Raw genomic sequence first — 21,903 nt, forward strand, 5'->3', positions numbered from 1 at the left:
GCAGTAATTGCTGCAAAAGGGGCCCAAACCAAGTACTGAGTACATATGCATGCTTGTACTTTTCAGAGGTCCGATATTGTTCTATGTACAATCCGTGTTTTATTGATTGCATGTAATATTCTACTTTTTTGAGGTTGTGGATTTGGGGTTCTTGGGGTTTTCATGAGCTGTAAGCCATAATCATCACAATTATGACAAATCACGGCTTGAACTATCTTGCTTTGCATGTAATGAGTCTCTCTCATATATTAGTTTCACCTTTTAAGTTGCATTAGTGAAATAAATGAACTTTGCACGATATTCTAATTATTCGAGTTTCACCTGTAGATACAAAAGTGAATGGCAGTTTGTTTTAAAGTGTTTTCCTGCCTCTTTAAAATATGTAAATAGTTTAGTGTGCAGAATCTGGACTGGTTTGCTTCGACATATAAACACAATATCTTTTACAGTTTGGCATTCTTCCATCATTGACTTCCTTTGCAGCTCTCTGTAGCTCCACTCAGAGGCACCAGCCCAACATATCCTATTTTTATTGTCCCAGGGGATGGGGGAAATGCCTTCTTGCCCCCTGCGCAGCCCTCCCCTGGTGTTAGCTACACAACTAGCATGTAGCAGAGATTATTAACACATAATCACACATTACTCCAATGGTGTGCAGTCACCTATCATAGGAAGTAGGGATGCAGCGATACCGTTTTTTCAATATCGAGTACGGGTACCATTTTTTTTTCCGGTACTTGCTGATACCGAATACCGATACCAGCATCCGTGAGCCCGGATTATCAGGAAGCCGGGCGGCACGTCATGACCCATCTCCCGGCTTCCTGATTGGCTAGGAAGCCGACTTCATAATGCGAGGCGGCCTGGCTTCCAGTCCAATTTTTTTACTTTACTCTAATTAACTGTCTTTACTGTGCTGGCAGATTTCATGATTAGTTGTGAGCTAAATTTGAACACTGTCTGCCTTAACAAAGGGTTAAAGGAGAGCCATAGGCTCCTTCTGCCATCAATCAAAGAAAGAAGGGGAGCGCACAGCCGCTGCGGGTTCGAGTGCGCACGGATGCCTCCATGGTGGCACCCGTGCAGGGGGCGGAGCTAAGAGCATGGCGGGGACCCACTAGAAAACGAGGAAATAAGTACTTTTTTAAAAAAAACAACAGCCTCTAGTATTAAACTCTCACATTGTTTTTCAATAACGTAAACTGAACATGTTCCCTAAATAAATTCTAAATCTAGTCTGTAACCCTTAAGCTGGCAATACACTATGTAAATTGCGGTTGGTTCATCAAGAACTACATCTCTTCTACAGCGCTTCTGCCTTGCAGCACTGGGGGTCCCTGGTTTGAATCCCGGCCCGGTCACTATCTGCAAGGTGTTTGCATGTTCTCCCTGTGCTTCCGTGGGTTTCCTCCGGGTACTTCAGTTTCCTCCCACACTCCAAAGACATGCTGGTAGGTTAATTGGCTCCTCTCTAAGTTGGCCCTCTATGTATGCATGTGAGATAGGGACCTTAGATTGTAAGCTCCTTGAGGGTAGGGACTGATGTGCATGTGCAACTATGTAAAAGCGCTGCGTAAATTGTTGGCGCTTTATAAATACTAGGGATGCACCAATACCGGTATTTTGGTACCGAGAAGTCCCATTCAGGAAGCCAGGCAGCATGTAATGACTCGCCACCTGGCTTCTTGATTAGCCGGGAAGCCGGGCAGCGTGTAAAGACTCGCCACCCGGCTTCCTGATTAACAAGGAAGCCGTCACTATGTGACGAGAAAGCATGGAGCCAGCCTGCTGGCCAATCAATGACGTGCGCTGTGTAATGACGTGGCGCCCTTCTTCCTGATTGGCCATGCTCCCTCGTCATGAGATGACGAGGGAGCATGAAGCCGGCTTCCCGGCCAATCAGAAAGCCGGCGCCCGGCTTCCTGATTGGCCAGCTACCCGACCAATCAGGAAGCCGGGCAGCGCGTCAATACACGCTGCCCGGGTTCCTGATTGGCCGTCGCAAGAGACCCCCTGTTACTGCGCATTTGCCAAGCGCGCTTTCCCGTTCCAGTGAGAAACGTGCTCTTCCGCGCTTGCACGGTGGCCATGGACCAGCCGTGCAAAAGCAGGCCAAACAGCGCACAGGAAGTGACACATAACCAGGCCCGGATTCCCCCCAAGGCCACTGAGGCCCGGCCTCGGGGTGGCACGTAGCAGAGGGGCGGCAGCATGGGGCGGCAGGGAGAGCAAATACGGCCCTGCACATCACCCTTATCACTTCCTCTATATAAACCAAACCAGAGCACCACCATATTGCTGGATTATCTTCAGCTCTCCTGTGTATCCTGTGTATTCCTTCCTGATTTGCTGTGACCCGGATTTGTCTTGGCCTTTCTTGCCTGCTACTGACCTCGGATTTGTTTACTTGACTTTGCCTCTGCCTCACCCCTGTGTACCGTTCATGTGTGCCACTCGCTGTCTACTTGGACCCTGTCCCCATCCTCAGAGTCCTCAGGACGCGAGGTGCAAGGGAGGCCTCCTAATACAATCAGTCTCCAACCAGGTACGTGACAGCCGGGAAGTCGACTCCATGCTCTTTCGTCACAAGTGACGAGTGAGCATGGAGCCAGCTTCCTGGCCAATCAGTACTCGCCCAAATACTCGCTATCCGCACCGATACCAGTATCAGTATCGGTGCATCCCTAATAAATACCATAAATAAATATTGCTGATAATAATACCTAAACAGATCTATGTTGCAATACATCTACAATGTACATTTCAGTGCTGATATAAACCGCAACAGGTTTTTTTGGTAGTAAAAAATGTGCACCAGATACAACAACTCTGAAAAGTGATTCTGTACTTGTATTACGTACTCTTCATACTCTTTTAGGTTTTATTTCTTGGCAGCAACAGAAATCACCATTTTTGCATGAAAAACAGCGGGCACTTGGCTGCCTTCGATAAGCTCCAACTGCAAAAACAGAATTCGGAAAAAAGTTTTTGGGACTGTTTATCGTACACACTGGAGGAGAGCTTGTGCTCAACCCTACAAGTCTGTTGGAGTTTTGATAAGCAAATATTGTCATTGCTCAGAGCTTCCTTATTGGCTGTGACTCCACCAGATTTTGACACAAGTAATCAGATTGAAAAATCAGGGCGGGGTGAGAAGCACGGGCCAGATAGAAGGGTGTGAGGACAGTTTTGTTACACATCAGTGTGTGTATCACTAGCAAGTGGAGAGAGCGGGATCCTGCAATCATTCTTGTATCAGCAGGAGCAGACAGGTACTATATATTAATCATCACCGTACGCTATTCACCTCTGTGCTGCTGCTGCTGCTGCTGACATTTTTCAAACATTGATATATATTTTTAATTGTCTTTTGTTAAATCCATTTTTTCCAGAATAATGGTATTTCTGAAAACACCTTTTTGTTTTATTCATATCGTTCTAAGATGCATACATTTTGTAGAGAGATTTAAAAAAAAAAAATTTAAAACACCATTTTAACTTCACATTTTTCTACTGTAATAATTTAGAGTTACACATGTGAAATTGTATTTATTTTTATTCTCCCATTTTATGGAATAAAAATAATTTGTATGGCAGGTACATTACTGTGATTACAAAGAACACTGAGCTTTTCATGCACAAAAATGTATATATATCTATCTATATATATCTATCTATATATATAGATAGATATATATCTATATATATATATATATATATTTACGAAAAACATGTAAAACAAAAGGGTCTAAATATGAAAGGTTTTTTTTATCTGCACTTATTGCTGTAGTTTTTAATGTTATGTTTTAGCTACTCTATCCTTCTAAACATTTATACCCCAGAGGAATCCTTGAAATAATTTACAGGTCTCAGGGAACCCCTGCTAAAAATGGATAAATGCTAAAATAAAGAAATATAAAATGTAATGCACCCATAGTTTTTGACACCCAGGTCAGATATTTTCGTAATGCCCACCTGCCATATACAACAAAACTGTTTTCAGTAATTAATTGTGAGATTATTATTACTACTACTGCTATTATTATTATTATTAATATTAATAACAACAGCAAAGAAAAAAGTGTGGTGTCGCCTAACATTACTGGTCAGTGTAAAAGTGACCGCTTATATTGGTTCTCCTCTAGCACTGGTGGTCACTGTAGGTAGAAGGTCAATTTTCCATTGCTTACTGGTCAAGAAACCCCCAGCAGGAGGAACCCTGATTGAGAAAGGAAGATCTAGAATGTTGGTTTTATTTTCCCTGTTTGTCCAACTTTTTAAAAAATGTATTTTATTTTTCATGTCTGATTATGATATCCTATACTTATTGTTGATGATCAGCTTTTATGCATTAATAAATTATAGGCTAATGTGGGTATTCAGAGACGTACATGTTATTTATTTACATAAATCCGTAAACTGAAATTTATAAATACCATTTTTTTATCCTCAATATAATAATAATAATGATAATAAAAAAGAAAATCCGCCACATATAAAGCAAAATCAATCTAAAGGAGACTAAAAGGTAGATAGGAATTCTTTTATTTTTCCTCGAAACTTTTGTTTGAAGAATTAGAGGAAATGTCTGCTTTCGTGAGCCATTGGGTGTGAACAGGAGTGTACACTTGCACATGGCACCGCTTCTTTGACATCAGCCGTTCATCATCAATTCAAGTACTTTTAATGAAAATTGATTTTTTTTTTTTATGTATATCGCTGCATGCTATTATTATATCATATTATTTACAGGGTATATTTATTGTTAAAGTGACACTAAACTCAAGAGGTAAATCTTAAAAATACATTTAAATACCCTACCAATTACCAGTAGTGAACCTTATTTGTGTATCACTCGGCTGTAGATCCCCAAATCATCTCTGAATTGGTGCTGACACTGTCCTTCCTTCTGGAGGGTGACTACTTTCCCCATGGTCCCCGTGTGTGTTGTAAAGTAGTCACCGCTCCACACTCGATCCTGTGATGGACTACAATCTCATGTTTAGTTTACTAATTTGTATTGAGATTATAGTCTATCACGGGAGTGAGCTTGGAGCGGTGACTACTTTACAACACACACAGGGACATACAGACGCGGAGGGACATGCCATTGCCAGAGCGGAGGGGAAGAGAGGTGAGCGGTCATTGCCGCAGAACTGAGAATCAAGCGAGTTAATTTTTTTACATTTTAGACCTTAGAGAAAAACAAGCATTTAACCGTTACAGTGTTAAGGTGCGATCCTGCGACCGTACCATAATCGGCAGGTGTATGGGTAGCGTGCGATCGCATTTACTGTAAGGTCGCACGATTTTCCTCTTACGAGCACGTAAGACGAAAGCCGCACGGGACGGTGTGCGCAAGCGCACACTGCCCGCTCACCATTGCAATCATCGGCAAGCCCTCCCCTCAGCGGGGCGGGCTTGCGATGATCGCAAGTACAATCTGCCTGTCCAAGATGGGCAGATCGTACGAGATTTTAATGACCTTACAACCATCGCACAAAGAAAGTTGTGCGATGGTTGTAAGGTGTATGGGCAGCTTAAGAGGTAGCCCCACTGCAAGGGTTAAGTTTTTATTTGCCCAGAGTTCTTCTTTAGATGTAAACCCTAAATGGATAACATTTAGTTGGCTAAAGTATTGTGTATTATAAACTATTTTATTAACAAAATACTTGTTTCCAACCATAGCATTTCTCAGGGAGGGTTTGCTGTTGGCAACAACATTGAACAATGCCTGCGCAATGTGTTTTGAAATGGACACTTGTATTACTCAATGGAATCCCGTAGTGACAACGCAGGAGCACAGTTGGGAGACAGTATCTTATAACAGGAAGTGTCTAAACGAGGACCTCATGGCAGGATCACCAGTTATTATTTTGAAGGAGAACTATGATGGGAGTGATTTTCACTCAGCCTCATAGTTCGAGCCGACGTGTGACAATGAAACTGTCACACGTCGGCTCAATAGATCAGGAAGTGAGCGAGCACATACCAGCGCTCCCTCACTTCTCGATCATCTCCCTGCAGAGAGCCGTGACTGTCACTCACAGCTCCCTGCAGGGATTTCCCCCTCCCCGCTCTGATCCTCCAGTGCTGACTGGTGGAACGGACGGGGCGGGGACAGCTGGGTCTGCCTCCAGATAGGCAGAGCCAGCTGTCAATCACACAGTTGGGGCGGATCCAGACAGTAATGTCAATCACACGGCTGCGGCGGTCTCAGTATACCACGTGCTGTAGCTCGCGATATACTGAGCTTTGGGAGGATGCTAGTTTATGTCCTCCGGTGACCCTTAGGAGAACTATGGGGAAAAACACTTACCCCCATAGTTCTCCGTTAATGGAATCCCCTAGTGACAACACAGGAGTACAGTTGGGGGACAGGATCTTATAAAAGGAAGTGCCTAAACAAGGACCTCACAGCAGGGTCACCAGGTATTATTTTAATGAAGGCTGCAGATTTAAAAATATGGAATACGGCTTTTGAAATGACACTAGCATGTTAACATTTAGAAATGTAGAGATTGGGTTTACATGTGCTGTGACTAGTGAACTGTGGCATCTCCATGTCCTCTTTCTTATGAAAAAAGGTATTTTTGTGTAGTTTCTACAGGTCAGTTTAAATTCCCGCTGTATTGTATCTATTATTACATTTTTCTCGCATTGCCCGCTGGAAAGCCAATGTGGTCAGCGGGATGCCAGATTACAAGAGACCAATGCTTGTTCCTGGTGAATGTAATCCAGATACAAAGAGACAGGGAGACAGGTATATGTTTGATTGCATTATTAAACATTATGGGACTCTTATAAGAAAGTCACTTGGCAGAACATTGGCCATGTGGTTATGCTTCTAGAGTTCCATTTTAAAGTTCACCAGCACGATTGCAGCGACTTATTTTGTTGCTTCAAGATGTTCATTAAAGGAGAAGTATGAGGTGAGTGCTTTTCACTCACCCTCATAGTTCTAGCCGACCTGTGACAATGAGACTGTCACAGGTCGGCTCAGTAGATCGGGAGGTGAGCGAACACATACCGGCGTTCGCTCACTTCTCGATCCTGTCACAGCTCTCTGACGTGACAGGGGACGGGCTGGATTCCCCCCCTCCCCGATCCGATCCACCAGCGCTGACTGGCGGAACGGACGGGGGAGGGGGCAGGTACAGCTGGCTCTGCCTCTAGATAGGCAGAGCCAGCTGTCAGTCACGAAGCTGGGCGGATCCCGGCACAATTGTCGGGATCCGCTTCAGCTGCGGCGTCTCAGTATACCGCGAGCTGTAGCTTGCAATATACTGAGCCTAGGGTGACAGGGGATGCTAGTTTGTGTCCTCCCGTTACCCTAAGGAGAACTATGGGGAAAAGCCTTAACCCCATAGTTGTCCTTTAATAAATGACACTGTGCATGTGTCTGTTCCTGTGAGCCAGCACTGTGTATGACTATGTCTATGTATCAATGGTTGTTGTTTCTGTTTTTTTGCAGCTTGCTACATTTTCAGACATCCCAACCTGCAAAAACTAATTTCCCTGCTATCTCCCATCACGGGGATGACATTGATGATTGACAGCAGCAGTGGGCGGGTGCAATAGCCAGCCTGCTATTGGCTTTTGCAATTTGAAATGGCCAAGAGCAGCCTAGCTATTCATTCCCCTGCTATCTGTTGTTGTCTTTTTCTATTCTGACGGCGGCCGCAGATAGCGGAATCAGCAGATAGCAGGGAAAGCATTAGTTCCCTTACTATCTGTTTTTTAACATTTTAATTATTGTTTTTATTCTGACAGCGGCCGGGCCAGTAGAATCACCAGGTATCCCGGAAAGGTTTACTCTGCTTGATAGAAACTTTTACGGGATAAAATGTTTCTCTCGAAGGTGTCAGGGAACCCGCTATCTAGCTAGCTAGCGGGAGACTCCGGGAGCGTCCGGGAGAGTTGGGATGTCTACATTTTGAAACCCTTCTTTATGACTCTAGTTCCAGCTAGAATATAGTGTAGGCAGAAAAAAAAGGCTTCCATTTAATTCTGTTATGTTATTATTAAAACATTTTTATTAAAGGAGAACTATGAGGTGAGTGAAAATCACTCAGCCTCATAGTTTGAGCCGACGTGTGATAATGAAACTGTCACACGTCGGCTCAATAGATCGGGAAGTGAGCGAACACCTACCGTCGCTCGCTCACTTCTCAATCTATCCCTGCAGAGAGCTGTGACTGTCACTCACGGCTCCCTGCAGGGATTCCCCTCTCCGATCCCCAGCGCTGACTGGCGGAACGGACGGGGAGGGGGCGGGTACAGCTGGCTCTGCCTCTAGATAGGCAGAGTCAGCTGTCAGTCACGCAGCTGGGTGGATCTCGACAGTAATGTCGGGATCCGTCCCGGCTGCGGCGGTCTCAGTATACTGTGAGCTGTAGCTCGCGGTATACTGAGCTTAGGGTGACGGGAGGACGCTAGTTTATGTCCTCCCGTGACCCTGAGGAGAACTATGCGGAAAAACACTGACCCCATAGTTCTCCTTTAAGAAAATAATATTAAGAGAATTAGTATGTATCTTGTAATGCCCTGTACATCAGCATTTCAGAATGGGAGAGGACAGGGTATCTCTTAAAGCTAATCAGGTGCTCTGAACTAGACATGTAAATTTCGTTCCAAATGGATGTTTGTACGAATTTCATAGGCTCGTTCTGCCATCAATCAAAGGGGGAAGGGGCCTGGCCTGCCACAGGGCTGTGTGTGTCTATGGACGCACACAGCCGCTGCGGGCACGGGTGCCTCCATTAGAACGATGGTGGCACCCGTGCAGGGGGCGGAGGGGAAGAACGCTGCGGGGACCCACTAGAAAACGAGAAATGAGGAACTTTTAAAGAAAAAAAGCAACATCCCCAGCAAAGGGGGATCTCCTTAAAGGAGAACAAAAATGGCTTTAATATCACTTTAAGTCTACCTAGTGCCCCCGTGGCTTTATTTATAGACATTCTCCTGTGTTTGTTTCAAAAAACAAGCAGAAGTTTGTCTACGGGCCCTCAGCCAGCTCCATGTTGTAGTGTGCATGATTAGCACAAAGCTAAATCCTTGCAGGACAAATGCAAATGTCAAACAAATGAGTTCTAGGTAAAATCAAGTCTGGTGCCAACAAAAGATCAGTTTTCTCAGCCCTGTTTAAAGATTATGCAGATTTATAGATAACAGCTATGTGATAACACACACAAGCTGCCAGAGGGACAATGATGAGAGGGCATTGTTATCATACACCTGGGTTCTGCACCCATATGAGGTGACTGGTAAAAATGCATTTAATGTATTACTTCAGGCCAACAGCGTAAATTCATAAAACTGTCTTGACTACCAACATATATAAAACTCTGTTCAACCAGTCACGTGATCAAGGTACTCCTGCATAGGGTATATCTCAGTTGGTGGCCTCATTTCTCTTTGCTGCACTTGGTCACTGTGCCACCCCTCCTAGCTGACTGGACTGTGAGACGGGGGGCAGGCTGCATCGCCCTCTGAAAAGCAATCCACGGTGGATTGCTTTTCTCAGGGTGGTAGAGCGGGGGCAGCACAATGTTCAGGAGGTGGTACTGCCGTCTCCTAAATGCGTTTTTTTTATTTTTTTATCGCAAGAGGGATTTTTAAACTGAACTACCGTGCCACAATGGTGTGCCAAGCATTTGGAATGTGGTTGCAGCACCGTCCCATATAATTTTTGCTGTGCCATTAAGCAAAGCATCGCATCCATTACAATGTATACAGCATTGCCACTGCTAACAATGCAGCGGGCGGCTAGGAAGTAGTAAAACTGCGGATCAACCAATAGACTGGGGCTGTGAAAACTACCATATCACCATATCATCTACACTATTTCCATTCATGTGCAAATAAAAGATTTGTAATCATATATTTGTATTAGGGATGCACCGATATATCAGCCGCCGAAACATATCGGCCGAAAATGGCACTTTTGGCTAAATGCCGAAAGTGCCATTTTCTGGCCGATACAGTGGTGTATCCATCCTATTCTCTCCTCCCCGCTAGGTACTGATCTGTGTCCCAGCGGGGAGGAGAGAAACTGTGAAAGGCGGCCGAGCACTGTGGGAGGAGAGTGCTGTGAGTGGCTGGCTACTCTCCTCCCACACCGCTCAGCCTCCTGTCACAGATCGACAGAGCGGTGTGTGGGCGGAGACAGCCAGCGATGTCACAGGAAGCTGAGCTCCGCTCCGCTCCTCCTCAGGAAGCAAAGCGAGGCTTTGCCTTCCTTTTTTTTGGAGAAATTAGACAAGAATGCTATATATGCTATAGGGTTGCTACAGCTACAAAACTCCAATCATATTTCATTTTATTATCTTCTGTTTTACTGAGTCAGCATGCTCATCCCATCCACATAATAGTGCATTGTTTTAGGTTGTCTGTAAGACTTATAGAGAAGAGGAAAAGTATACCTTGACACTTGAACATTGTCTGGGCTCTTAAGGGAGTGATATTACGCTATCCTGACCTTGGGAAAACCCTGTGTTATGGGGTCCCCCCTTTCCTCTTTAGAAAGGTGATAAATGGAGAGCACAGTCGATGACAGTGAACATCAAAATACTATTGTATGGATCCGTTCTTCCCTGCAGGAACGTTGGTGCAAATGTGTCTACAGAATGCAGTCATGTTTCCTCCTTTAATGCACATCTGGAGGCTACACAGAGATGCCCCTCCACCCAAAGCCTTCTGTGCAAGTCTGTCTTAAACTGGCCTAAGTAAAAATTCCATTTGAGATTTCTGCAAGTATATAGAAGAGAATTAAAGGCAAACTACACCTAAAAGTCAAATTTTGATACAGACGGATGGTAGGTTGAACCCACCAGCTCCTTGTATTTCTCAGAGTCTTTAGTGTTAAAATGTCCTTGCCATTATTTGTGCCTCTGTGTCTTCCATGAGAACACAACAAAGATGTCACTCTTTTGCATCTGGAGTTGCTTTTATGTGATTTTTCCTCATTATGGAGAATTCATCAAGGATGGGTGACACCCTCATTTTACTCAATATGAGAAATGTCACCAGCACACCGAGTTCCTTCAAGGATAATCAATTGTGGGTTTTATTGAAAACTCATGTCAAAAACACAAGCGATTCCGGGGTCGCACAGGGTCCCTTCAGGCATAGTAATGACCAATTCTCATAATCCGCGGTCATTCCGAGCACCCTTCCTTGATTACGGGACTTTCCGGTAAGGAGTGCAACAAGCCTTTCCCTTCATATTCCTGATTTGGCACGGTCTTGTATTGCACCCCCGGCTAATGATTGACCCTTTACAGGGTTATTATCTATGGGCAAACTGCAAGGACTGTAAGGCTCTGATTTGTCCGTCATTGCCATGCCTGATGAAGGGACCCTGTGCTGCCCCAAAAGCGCTTTTGTTTTTGACATGAGTATTCAATAAACCCACGATTGATTATCCTTGAAGACTCGGTGTGCTGGTGACATTTCTCATATTGTGTGCAATTTCCGGTCATTCCGAGCACCCTTCCCTGATTACGGGACTTTCTGGTAAGGAGTGCAACAGGGACGTGCAGTCAGGGGAGGCAGGGGAGGCAGAGCCTCACCTAGAATTATGAAGGAAAAAGCTGTCAGCTTCATGTCTGAAGCTGACAGCTTTTTCTCCATTCAGATCGGCATCTAACAGGTTACACAGCAGGGAAATCCTCCCCGCGTTGTAATCTGTCACGGAGCCTTAGCGGTAAGGAGCAAGTGAGGAACAGGAAGGCTCCTCCCTGTCTTCCTCCCTTACACTAACTTGGGGACGGGTTGGGGGTGGGGCTTCGTCCAGCAGGGGCGGTGCTTCGGTGGGTGGGGCTTTGGTCGGCGGGGGGCAGGGCTGGGGAATGCCTCACCCGAGGAAGAGGTACTGCACGTCACTGGAGTGCAACAAGCCTTTTCCATCATAACCCTCATTTTACTGTCTAATATTTGTGGCAGTTCAGAGAACCAAGCATTTTTGGTGGAGAGGTCTCAAGACCACCAGAGCCCCTGTGAGACAGCAGGTAATTCAGCTTTCCAGCAATAGATATCAGTTGTTGTCATCCTTTCAGTTAGAGCCTGAAGTATAGTGTTTATTATTGCGAAGCATCACTGCTTATATGCTTGGTATTGGTAATTCTGAATGGGCCACATGTTCTCGTACCTCATTAAGGGTATATGGTGTAAGTATTGAGAAGGTATTCGGTAAGAAAGCCATCTGCTCTTAGACAAAGTCCTCAGTTGTGTGCAGATTGATAAAAAAAAGTTCACACTGCAAGTTTTTTTCCCCTTTTTTCAAAGTAAAACTTAGAGTGGAACCCCAACAATTTTTTTTGCATCGCTGTTTGTGTCTCCATCAAAGCGAGACTTATATGTCTTGCACTCCAAGGACAGCTTTCTTGGGCCATCTACCCCAGTCAACTGGCTAGCCTTAGTATCACAGCCTTAAGACCAGACATCATAACTAAAGACAATTCGAGGATGGGGACAAAGTGGATGGAGGAGAGGCAGTTTGCCGAATCTGTGTCAGAAAACCTTGAGCCAATGAGTACAAGAGTAGTCATAAGCATGGCATTCTGTGAGCTAAGCTATTTCTGCTTTCACCCAATGCTATAAGAGATATTTGACCATTTCTCAGGATGGTTAATTCCAGGGCCTATAAATGTGTACGAAAACAAAAAGGGAACAAAGGAGAACAAAACTGATAATAAGTACAGTAAATATTGTTCTATCTTACAATATTACATTTGTCATAAAGGTGGGTTTTGGCTTCACATGTAGAGTAAAGAAGGCAAATACAATGTTGCTGCCAAGGAAAGGGAAAGGTTTCAAGGAAATAATGTACCAGGGAAATTAAATGTGTATTACAGGGAAATCTATGTTAATTGCATAGCGCAACAGTGTGGTGTAGAGCTTAAATAAAGCCTTCATTTGAAAAGGGAAAACCCTGATTTCGAGCAGATATATTAACATACCTGTAAAATCTTTCCACTTTCTGCACTTCCGGTCTGTAATTCTGTAAGAGGTTGGGAAGGTCATGTGACTTTTTCTGTGTGACCCTTTAAACCTCAGCCAAACTTTTTATAATGGTATCACCTTGTTCTGGAGGCACCCATTCCTCTGGAGGTGGCTTTAAGCAATCGGTGTTGTCCCATTGGAGGAAGAAGAATTTATTTGCTTCCTTTACCTGGAAGTACCAGGATTTTTGTTTTCAAAAGATTGAAGGAAAGAATGAAGGGGAGGTGAGTATAAACAGCTGCGAGGTGGCTCTAAAGCAAACCAGTTGGTTTATTCTTCATGGTCAAAGCACTGTTGCTACTTAGCTTTTGCTTCAAGAGTAGTTGAGACCCCTTGTAAAGCCTGGGTTCAAGAAAACTCCACAGGCACCAATTTTTAGACTGAAAAATTAGGAGAGTTGTCCTGTGGCACAGCGTTCTTCGGCTCTTCGGGGGGCGGGGAGGTTTAGGGAGGTGTGGGCTGGGAGGTTGAATACTCAGTGTGCTGCTTCACGTTTGTACGGACCGGGGTGTCCGTTGTTTGTCAGAGCAGGACAAAGGGTAGGGAAGGAAGCGTTACAATTGAATTAAACCTGTCTAGAAGGTAGGGTAGGTCTACGTGGCCTGATGGGGCCTGATGAGTGGATGATGAACGGTGTGGTATTGCACCTCCCCCAATACCCCACTGTTCATCATCCACTCATCAGGCCCCTACTCCACATAGACCCCTACCTCCTAGACAGGTTTAACTCAGTTGTGGTGCTTCCTTCCCTACCCTTTGTTCTGCTCTGATCAATTTTTAGCCTAACTGCGGAAAGGGCTAAATGTTTTTAAGCTAGGTTAGGTACAATCTAAAGATCAATTCAAGGTAACTCATTCAAAAGAACAGCTCTGCTATCCAAAAAACACTGTAACTGTGCTAAAGTCAGGAGGTCTTCAAAGATGACCCTAATCTGAGTTCTGTGTAAACTTTACTGTTCCAGTTCCAGCATAAAATCTGACACTCTGCCCCACATGTCTCTCTGACGTGTTTTGTTCCCTAGTTGGAGCTTAATCTTAGAGCCTTCTTCTGTCTCAGCTTGGCATATTTTTGTCACATTCAAACTTACAGGGCAGTTTTGAATTGCGACTGTACAGAACTTGGGTCTACAGACTTTCTACATGTAAAAGATAGTGAGGAGTTTGGGAAAAGCTCTCCTGTATTACAAACATTAGAGGAAGAAGGGTTCTGGGATCATCAGATAACCAACAAAAGGGACTGGAGTAGACTGGTGTGTCACAAAACTGCCTGAGAAACTGAAGACTTGTGCTGGTCGGTCTTGACTAGGGATGCACCGATACCAAGTACAGTACTCGGTACAAGTACCGATACTTTTTGAGCTCCAAGACTAGACTAGAGAAAAATTCAAAAGTTAGGAGGCAGCTGTCATTTGTAAGGAGCAGATAGATAGAAGAACCCTCCGCACACCTCACAGCATTCCCGGCCTATGCAAAAATGGTGCTCGCAAATGGTTTTCGCCCTGAGGAAGGGACCCTGTGTGGCCCCGAAACGGTGGCATTTGTTATTGTGATGCTTTGTCCAATTAAATGGACATATTGAAAGATATTGCTGAGTGCTGGTGATCCTTGTCTCTAATTTGTAAGGAGCACACGGAGCTCCCTGGATTTTTACATCTCTGTTTTAATGTATTATTTTGTGTTTATAAATATAAATAAAGGGATGCACAGATACCAGTTTTGCAAGTACAAGTACTGGTACTTGCCGAGTACTTACAAGTACGAGTACTGATACATTTTTGTTTATTGTCTTGTGACAGTTTTTCTAAAACAATATAGACTAATGATTTCAGGACAGTGGTGGAGCACCAGAGCCAGGTCCCAGCTGCTACTGCTGCAACCCTGGTAGTTCTCATGAAAATGCCAAGTATCTGCACTGGTACTCGAAAAGTATCTGTGCATCCCTAGTCTTGACCAGAGTGTATCTTACATTTGTAAATTGTAAACCTATATTTTTATTGCAGAAAAATGCCTCGCTCCTTTTTGGTGAAGACAAAGAAGACTCATAGCTACCAACAGCACCGCTACATAGATGACAGGTCGATGCCCGGCGATGACCCAGTCCCAGCTTTATGTCATGGTTAGTGTATTTCATATTGCTTACTGAAGACCTGTATCATTGTATTATCTATACACTGCAGATAGAGCAGCTGTCTATGAGTCAGGTACATTAGTCACATAATTTCCTGGTCAGACACAATGCCAAAAATATAATTTATAAACACCATGATTAAACAGATTAATAACTTCCCTATTTATATTACACATAACATACAGCACTGAGGATGAAGCCGGGGTTTTACCCTCCCCATTGGTGTGAAGGCAGATTGTGATTTGGCTGAGATTGTGAATTGGCTGAGACATGTACATGCAGCCTTTGTAAAGTGATGTGGTCATGTGTTGCACCCTTGTTGGGGAGCCTTCGGGAAGGTGGCACACGTGTGTGCATAATGCAACCCACAGGGATGGGGAAATGTGAATGGACCCTTAATGTTTTCAAAGCTTTATTTCTATGCATTCTTTGTAAATGTGTATTGTGACAGGCTAGAGCTCTGCCACTGTTAGAAAAAGCAGTTTGGTCACAGTTAGGCATGCAAGGAGTTCCTGACCGGGTGGGAGACTGGCGGGCAGAGGTAGTGGACGGTATTTATGTGTGACCTGGGTTCCATACCTATACAAACTAGCGAATCCAAAAGAAGTTGGGGAGAAGATGTTGGCACAGGCATGAGAGCTGGTGAATGATGAATCACTTGAGGTGAGGTGAGTACTGGAGGGTTTAGTTCAACTTTAAATTACCACTTCGGCCAATAAAATCTCAAATAAGTATTTTTCAACATTTCTAAGTCTGCATAAATAATGCCTGGTGATTCTGCCATAAGGTTCCTTGTTCAGGCACTTCCTGTTATAGGGTGACTTCTCTCTCTCTCTGCTTTTGCATTGTCACTCTGTTACACAGGCTTCTGATGGAAAAAACAGATGGCCATTTCAACATGCACTATATTACCAAAAGTATTGGGACGCCGACCTTTACACGCACATAAACTTTAATGGCATCCCAGTCTTAATCTGTAGGGTTCAATATTGAGTTGTCCCACTCTTTGCCGCTATAACAGCTTCAACTCTTCTGGCCTCCACAAGATTTAGGAGTGTGTCTATGGGAATGTTGAACCATTTGTGAGGTCAGGTACTGATGTTAATTTTACATTTTACGTGGCCTACCACTTTGTGGCTGAGTTGCTGTTGTTCCCAGTTGCTGCCACTTCGTTATAATACCACTAACAGGTGACCGTGGAATATTTAGTAGCAAGGAAATGTAATGAAACATCTAAATCCAATGATTTGGAGGGGTGTCCCAATACTTTTGGCAAAATAGTGTACATTGGGCAAACATGGTCCACTTTCCATCAGAAAACCCGTCCTGAGAAATGCCATGCACTGAAGTGCATGAAGACAAAAAGTGGCTGCAGGAAATCAACAACACTGAGATGTAAAAAGGGCGATTAAAGGTGATAAGTGTTGTATTTTAAAAAATGACAATTGTTTGTGATTCACAGTTCTGTCATTCAGTTACAGTTTACATCTATTTTCAAGCTGGGACATGCTCAGAGTCTAGAAGGGAAGAGAGAGGTTTGAGGGTAACTTTGGGTCATACTCATTGCAGGTCAGTGACTACATACAGTAGTTACATAGTATATGAGGTTGAATAAAGACACGGGTCCATCAACTACAAAAGCATTGAGGATGGTCTACATAACAGCCGGGAAACTAGATATTTTTAAAATGGTTTGGCAGCCCCCCTTTGCTTCATGACAGGTTTGCTTTAAAGGCCCAGGCCAGAGAACAGTCAGGTGCGACCGTGTGAATCATTATTACACAGCCTGTGCAGTGCCAACAGTTATTCCCAACCCTTCAGGCTTATTCAAATGAGCTGTATTCAAATCTAGCCCTGTGTATGGGTTTTCTGTGTAATCCACAAGCATGTATAACTGTTTCTCTGGAACTGATCTTATGTTCACATCACTGTTTACTCATCAGATAGACCAGGCAGCATTTAGCTACGGGAGATCTGCTCTTATGTGTCACTAGAACTAATTATTGCATTCATAGAATGTGTATGAGCATCACTGCTTGCTTGCTTGGTTGTACAATCATATTGTAGAATGCATGGTCAACTAAGTGTACCTTGCAGTGAACTGATCTGATGCCCTGATCAGGGCTGGGTTTGCTCTCTCTTCTGCCCCAAGGCCAGGTTCCTCAATGCGCCACCCCTTACCCGCCAAGCCCCCCTCCATGAAGAATGGCAGACCTGCAGGCTGCATACAAGTGATCTCGGCGACATCGCCGGGATCACTTGTACAGTGGCTTCCCTGCTGTACATTTAGCCGTGCTTGCCAAAACAACTACCCGCCACCCGCACCTGGAACTGCATATCCTGGGCATCGGGACATAGGAATTCCACACCCCTGCTGCCCCTCTACTCCCTGCTGCCCCAAGGCCAGGCCTTGGTTGGCCTTGTGGGAAATCCGGCCCTGGTCCTTATTGAATGCTCAATGCTAGTCTATGGGCAGCTGGGTTTAAACAGACGGGTGTCTATTGACAGCCAACACCCACCCGACTGTGGCCAGATCCAGAAAAACAAACAGAACTGAGTTCCGTTTCGCTGGACATGATAGTGCCAGATCAGGGGTATACTCATGTAAATGGACACATGTCCCTTTACATCCGATTCCCCATAGACCAACATGGGGTCTGGCAGTTTTTGTTTTTTTGGAGGAAAAACCTGCATAGACATTGATGTCACAGTAGTGAGATCCAATCTGTACTGCTCCAATCTGAAGGGATCCGTGTATGGATCCCCTCCTGATCAGCCCATGTGAAAGGGGCCTTAGTTTCTTCCGCCACAAAAGCAACTTGTTGCCATTCAGCAATTTGTTTTTTTGTACACTGAGCTACTTATGCGGAGCTCAGGGCACAGACCTGGCATGCCGGGATGAAGTAATTCAAGCGCCATCGGTCAAAGCTGTCCAATCAAAAAAAAGAGAAAAAAAACCCCACTGAGGACATTGATCTCGATGCCTCACCAGTGACAAGCAAGTGAGGGACAGGGAGGCTCCTTCCTGTCTCCTCCCTTATCCCAGTGTCTGCAGCCTCTGTGCCCGGGTCGTCTGTTATTTTGCAGCTTTTAGAAATGTGCGGGTAGGAAAGCTCGGCTGGGATCTTTTTCTTCATGACGAGGATTCTCAGTTATGATCTGTTTTCTCAGCTCAATCAAAGCCGGATCTTCAGACATAAATAAATTGGCCAAGTGTCTATATAAACATTGTGGTTTCTCGCTCACACACACGCTGTGTCAACAAATGCATTTTGTAGCACAGGTTTTAGCAAATTACACATACATTGTACACACAGCCCTATCGCTGACACTGTGCTGTTAACTAACATTATATTTAATGAAGGCAGTTTGATTCAAAAGCAGGCTTTTGTGTATTACCCAGCATGCATAGCATCAAGGAGCCAATTTGAGCTCCAGGAATGAGAATAGCGTGCCTGTTCATAGTTCTAGTGATAGTACAGATAAGCCATGTGCTTAGTTTTCTACCAGGTTAATAGAACCCATCTTGACAAATTATGAACCATGGCCATACCCGCTATGCCCTAAACAAAACTTCAACAAAGTATACCTGGTATACACTTGTGTTTCTTCCCTGCCATGGTTTTGGAGCTGTCAGAAATCAACCAATCTCGTTCTGTGTTACAGGAACAATGACGGTGGCTCCCTTATAAACAATATTTGCAGGCTTTATTTACTAATACATAGGGGGAGAATCAGGGCCGGATTTCCCACAAGGCCAACCAAGGCCCAGCCTTGGGGCAGCAGGGAGTAAAGGGGCAGCAGGGGTTGGGAACTGATATCTCTCGATGCCCGGGTGGGTAGTTGTTTTCTACATTTAGCCCTGCTTTGGGCAAGCAGAGCTAAATGTACAGTGGGGAAGCCGCCGCTTGTTTTGTACACGTGATCTTGCCGACATTGTATGCAGCCTGCAGGTCTCCCATTCTCCATGGTGGGGGGGTTGGCAGGTAGGGGGGCACGTTGAGGAACCTGGCCTTGGGACAGCAGAGAAAGTAAATCCGGCCCTGGGGGGAATTAACAAAGGGTGGTACAAGCAGGGTCATCTCTTTAATGAGTCAGCCTGTGGCTTTTTGGGTCATGTGGGGGGGAGGGGGGTGGCAGGCAGAGCATCCCAGTTTGCTAAAAGCTGGGCTGTGAGATGTGTAATGGCCATACACATCTCCCAGCTCACCTCTTAGCAACCTGGGACGCTCTTGCTGGCATCCCACTCAGCTCCTGGCAACCAGTGATGTTACTGGTTGCCAGGAACTGGGCAGGTATGAGGCCAGAGCCAAAGCTCCATCCCCCGATTATTAGCATGCAGCACCAGCACACACACCCCCATTCCTTCCTCAGGGATACCCCTGGGTACAAGCATAGATCCTGATCCTAATAAGCAAAGGGGGAGCTGCTTGCTCCGGTTCCCTCTGCCCCACTCAGAGGGAGGAGGAAGCCTGATAGCCATGCATGTGTCGGGGTTAACAACTGGGTATAAGGGCAGGGAAAGGAGCTCTTCTTGCCTATAAGCTGAGAGAGGCATGGGAGCTGTCTGTCAGGTTACCTGGAAACAGTTCAGATGCCATATGCTAGGTCCAGTCTGGTGGGACCTGCAGCAGTTTTCTGCCAAAAAAAACCAATTTTTTAAATTAGCTGTGGAACCCACAAAAGTTTCTATTTCTCACTGAAATAGAAACTGGCTCACCACCTAAAGATTGTACCTATTTAACCCTTTAATAACGCTAACCAGCCCCAATGAACTTCTTTTTCCCCTTCTCCCTAAAGCAATTTTTTTGCTGATTTATTATTATTTTTTTACCATGCATATTGAAACTTTAAAAAAAAATTGTTACTGTATTTTTGCAGCAACACATTGAACAAAATATCATACAATTAAAAACAATATTTGACTAATGACTAATAACTTTGCTATGCTCTGTAGCACTTTTTCTCAGTAAGAATAGCTTACAAGCACTGGTAAAAAACAAAAGTGTATATTTTGGTTTTCTTACATCTTTTTGTCTATAGATTACATGCAAAACATATTTTTTCCCCATAATATTGCCAAGTAAAAGCATTGTCCCCCCCCCCCCCCCCCCAAAAAAAAATACAGTATAAGTATTACTTAATTATCATTAAAGCAGAACTAAAGTCCTCTGTATTTACCTGGCCTTCTGTAATGCAATATCTGTGAGCTCCCTTGTTACCCCCAATATCCTCCCCTGGTCTTCTTATGGGATCAGCTTCTCCGGCCATCTTGATTAGCTGGACCAGGAACTGTGCACACGCGCAGGAATTAGTATATCCCGACACCAAGGCATGCTGAGAATGTACACTCAGCTGCACAGTTTTGTTTTGCAAGACCTACCCACCAGCAATGCTTAATTCTAAGGCTATCTCCCTACTTTATGTAATGACAAAGTTACAGCCCAATCAATAGGCTGGCATTTAAAAATTTGTCTTGCTCCATAAGGGGTATAATGTGTGACAACAGAAGTGTTAAAGGTACACATTTTGCAGTTACAGGTGAAACTCGAATAATTAGAATATCATGCAAAAGTAATTGCAGTTAGTGCTGCAAAAGGGGCCCAAACCAAGTACTGAGTACATATGCATGCTTGTACTTTTCAGAGGTCCGATATTGTTCTATGTACAATCCTTGTTTTATTGATTGCATGTAATAATCTACTTTTTTGAGGTTGTGGATTTGGGGTTCTTGGGGTTTTCATGAGCTCTAAGCCATAATCATCACAATTATGACAAATCACGGCTTGAATTATCTTGCTTTGCATGTAATGAGTTTATCTCATATATTAGTTTCACCTTTTAAGTTGCATTAGTGAAATAAATTAACTTTGCACGATATTCTAATTATTCGAGTTTCACCTGTATACTAATTTATTGTGAGACATTCATTTGCCCAGATGGCACCCTGACTGCTAAATCCCAATGGTCACCTGTTGTTCTGAAATGTTTCTATTCTAAGGTTGCAGACACATAGGCCATTGGTCTCCGAAATTGCCTCTTTTTACAGAATGCAGCAGTTTTTGGGAAAATAAAGTCAGCATGACTATGCTGGTGATGTCATGCCTGCATCTATCCACTCTTTTCCTGATTGTTGGATAACTTGTCACTTTTCTAATGAATTCCTCTAAAGCAGTGGTTCTTAACGTGTGTAACCTTGGGACCCACATTTGTCCTTGGTCATTAAGTTGCGACCCAAGATGCACTGAAATGTTCCATGTTGCGATACTGCGCTTTCCGGTGCAGGCAATCGAACTGTGGGTGGGAGGTGCGTTTGTGTTGCAATTTCGGAAACTGGAGTGGATCCTCAACTTGGGGTCCAGTGTGGGCTGCTGTGCTGTAAAGGAGCTCCATCCATATGTGCATTGCTTGTAAAGCTCCTGTGCACGCCCATAGAGGTGCCGGGAGCCAGAATGTAATAAGCTGTGAGCAATGCACATATGGATGGAGCTCCGTCGAGGCCATAGCCCGACCTCAAGTCGACACTCGGCAACGGGCATCATATTTTTGAATGGCTGCTTGGTGCGAGAACTGACAGTGCTTTTCTAGGGGGAGACTGAGGATCCTCTCACCCAGAAAAGTGGAAGGCATGTGGCGACCCACTGGACATGGGTTTGCGACCCACTTTTGTTCTGGGGAGAATATGTTCTCATCCTGACCCAACTCTTGCAATAGTTTGTGTCTCTGCCCCTCCTAGAAGGTCATCATTTCCCCACCCCCCTCTTCTCTCAA

The 21,903-nt window shown here is 44.5% G+C and overlaps 1 protein-coding gene across 1 annotated transcript in view; it reads left to right on the forward strand.

Annotated features, from left to right (window-relative positions):
• GFI1B (growth factor independent 1B transcriptional repressor) overlaps positions 1 to 21,903 on the forward strand; it is a 58,495-nt gene that overhangs the window by 28,490 nt on the left and 8,102 nt on the right. Inside the window, exon 2 of the mRNA XM_018565754.1 lies at positions 15,005 to 15,120. Within this exon, the coding sequence (XP_018421256.1) occupies positions 15,005 to 15,120 (116 nt within the window). The remainder of the gene's footprint in view (positions 1 to 15,004; positions 15,121 to 21,903) is intronic.

Source organism: Nanorana parkeri, unplaced genomic scaffold, assembly GCF_000935625.1.
Source record: "Nanorana parkeri isolate BGI_ZX_2015 unplaced genomic scaffold, ASM93562v1 scaffold884, whole genome shotgun sequence".
Taxonomy (NCBI): domain Eukaryota; kingdom Metazoa; phylum Chordata; class Amphibia; order Anura; family Dicroglossidae; genus Nanorana; species Nanorana parkeri.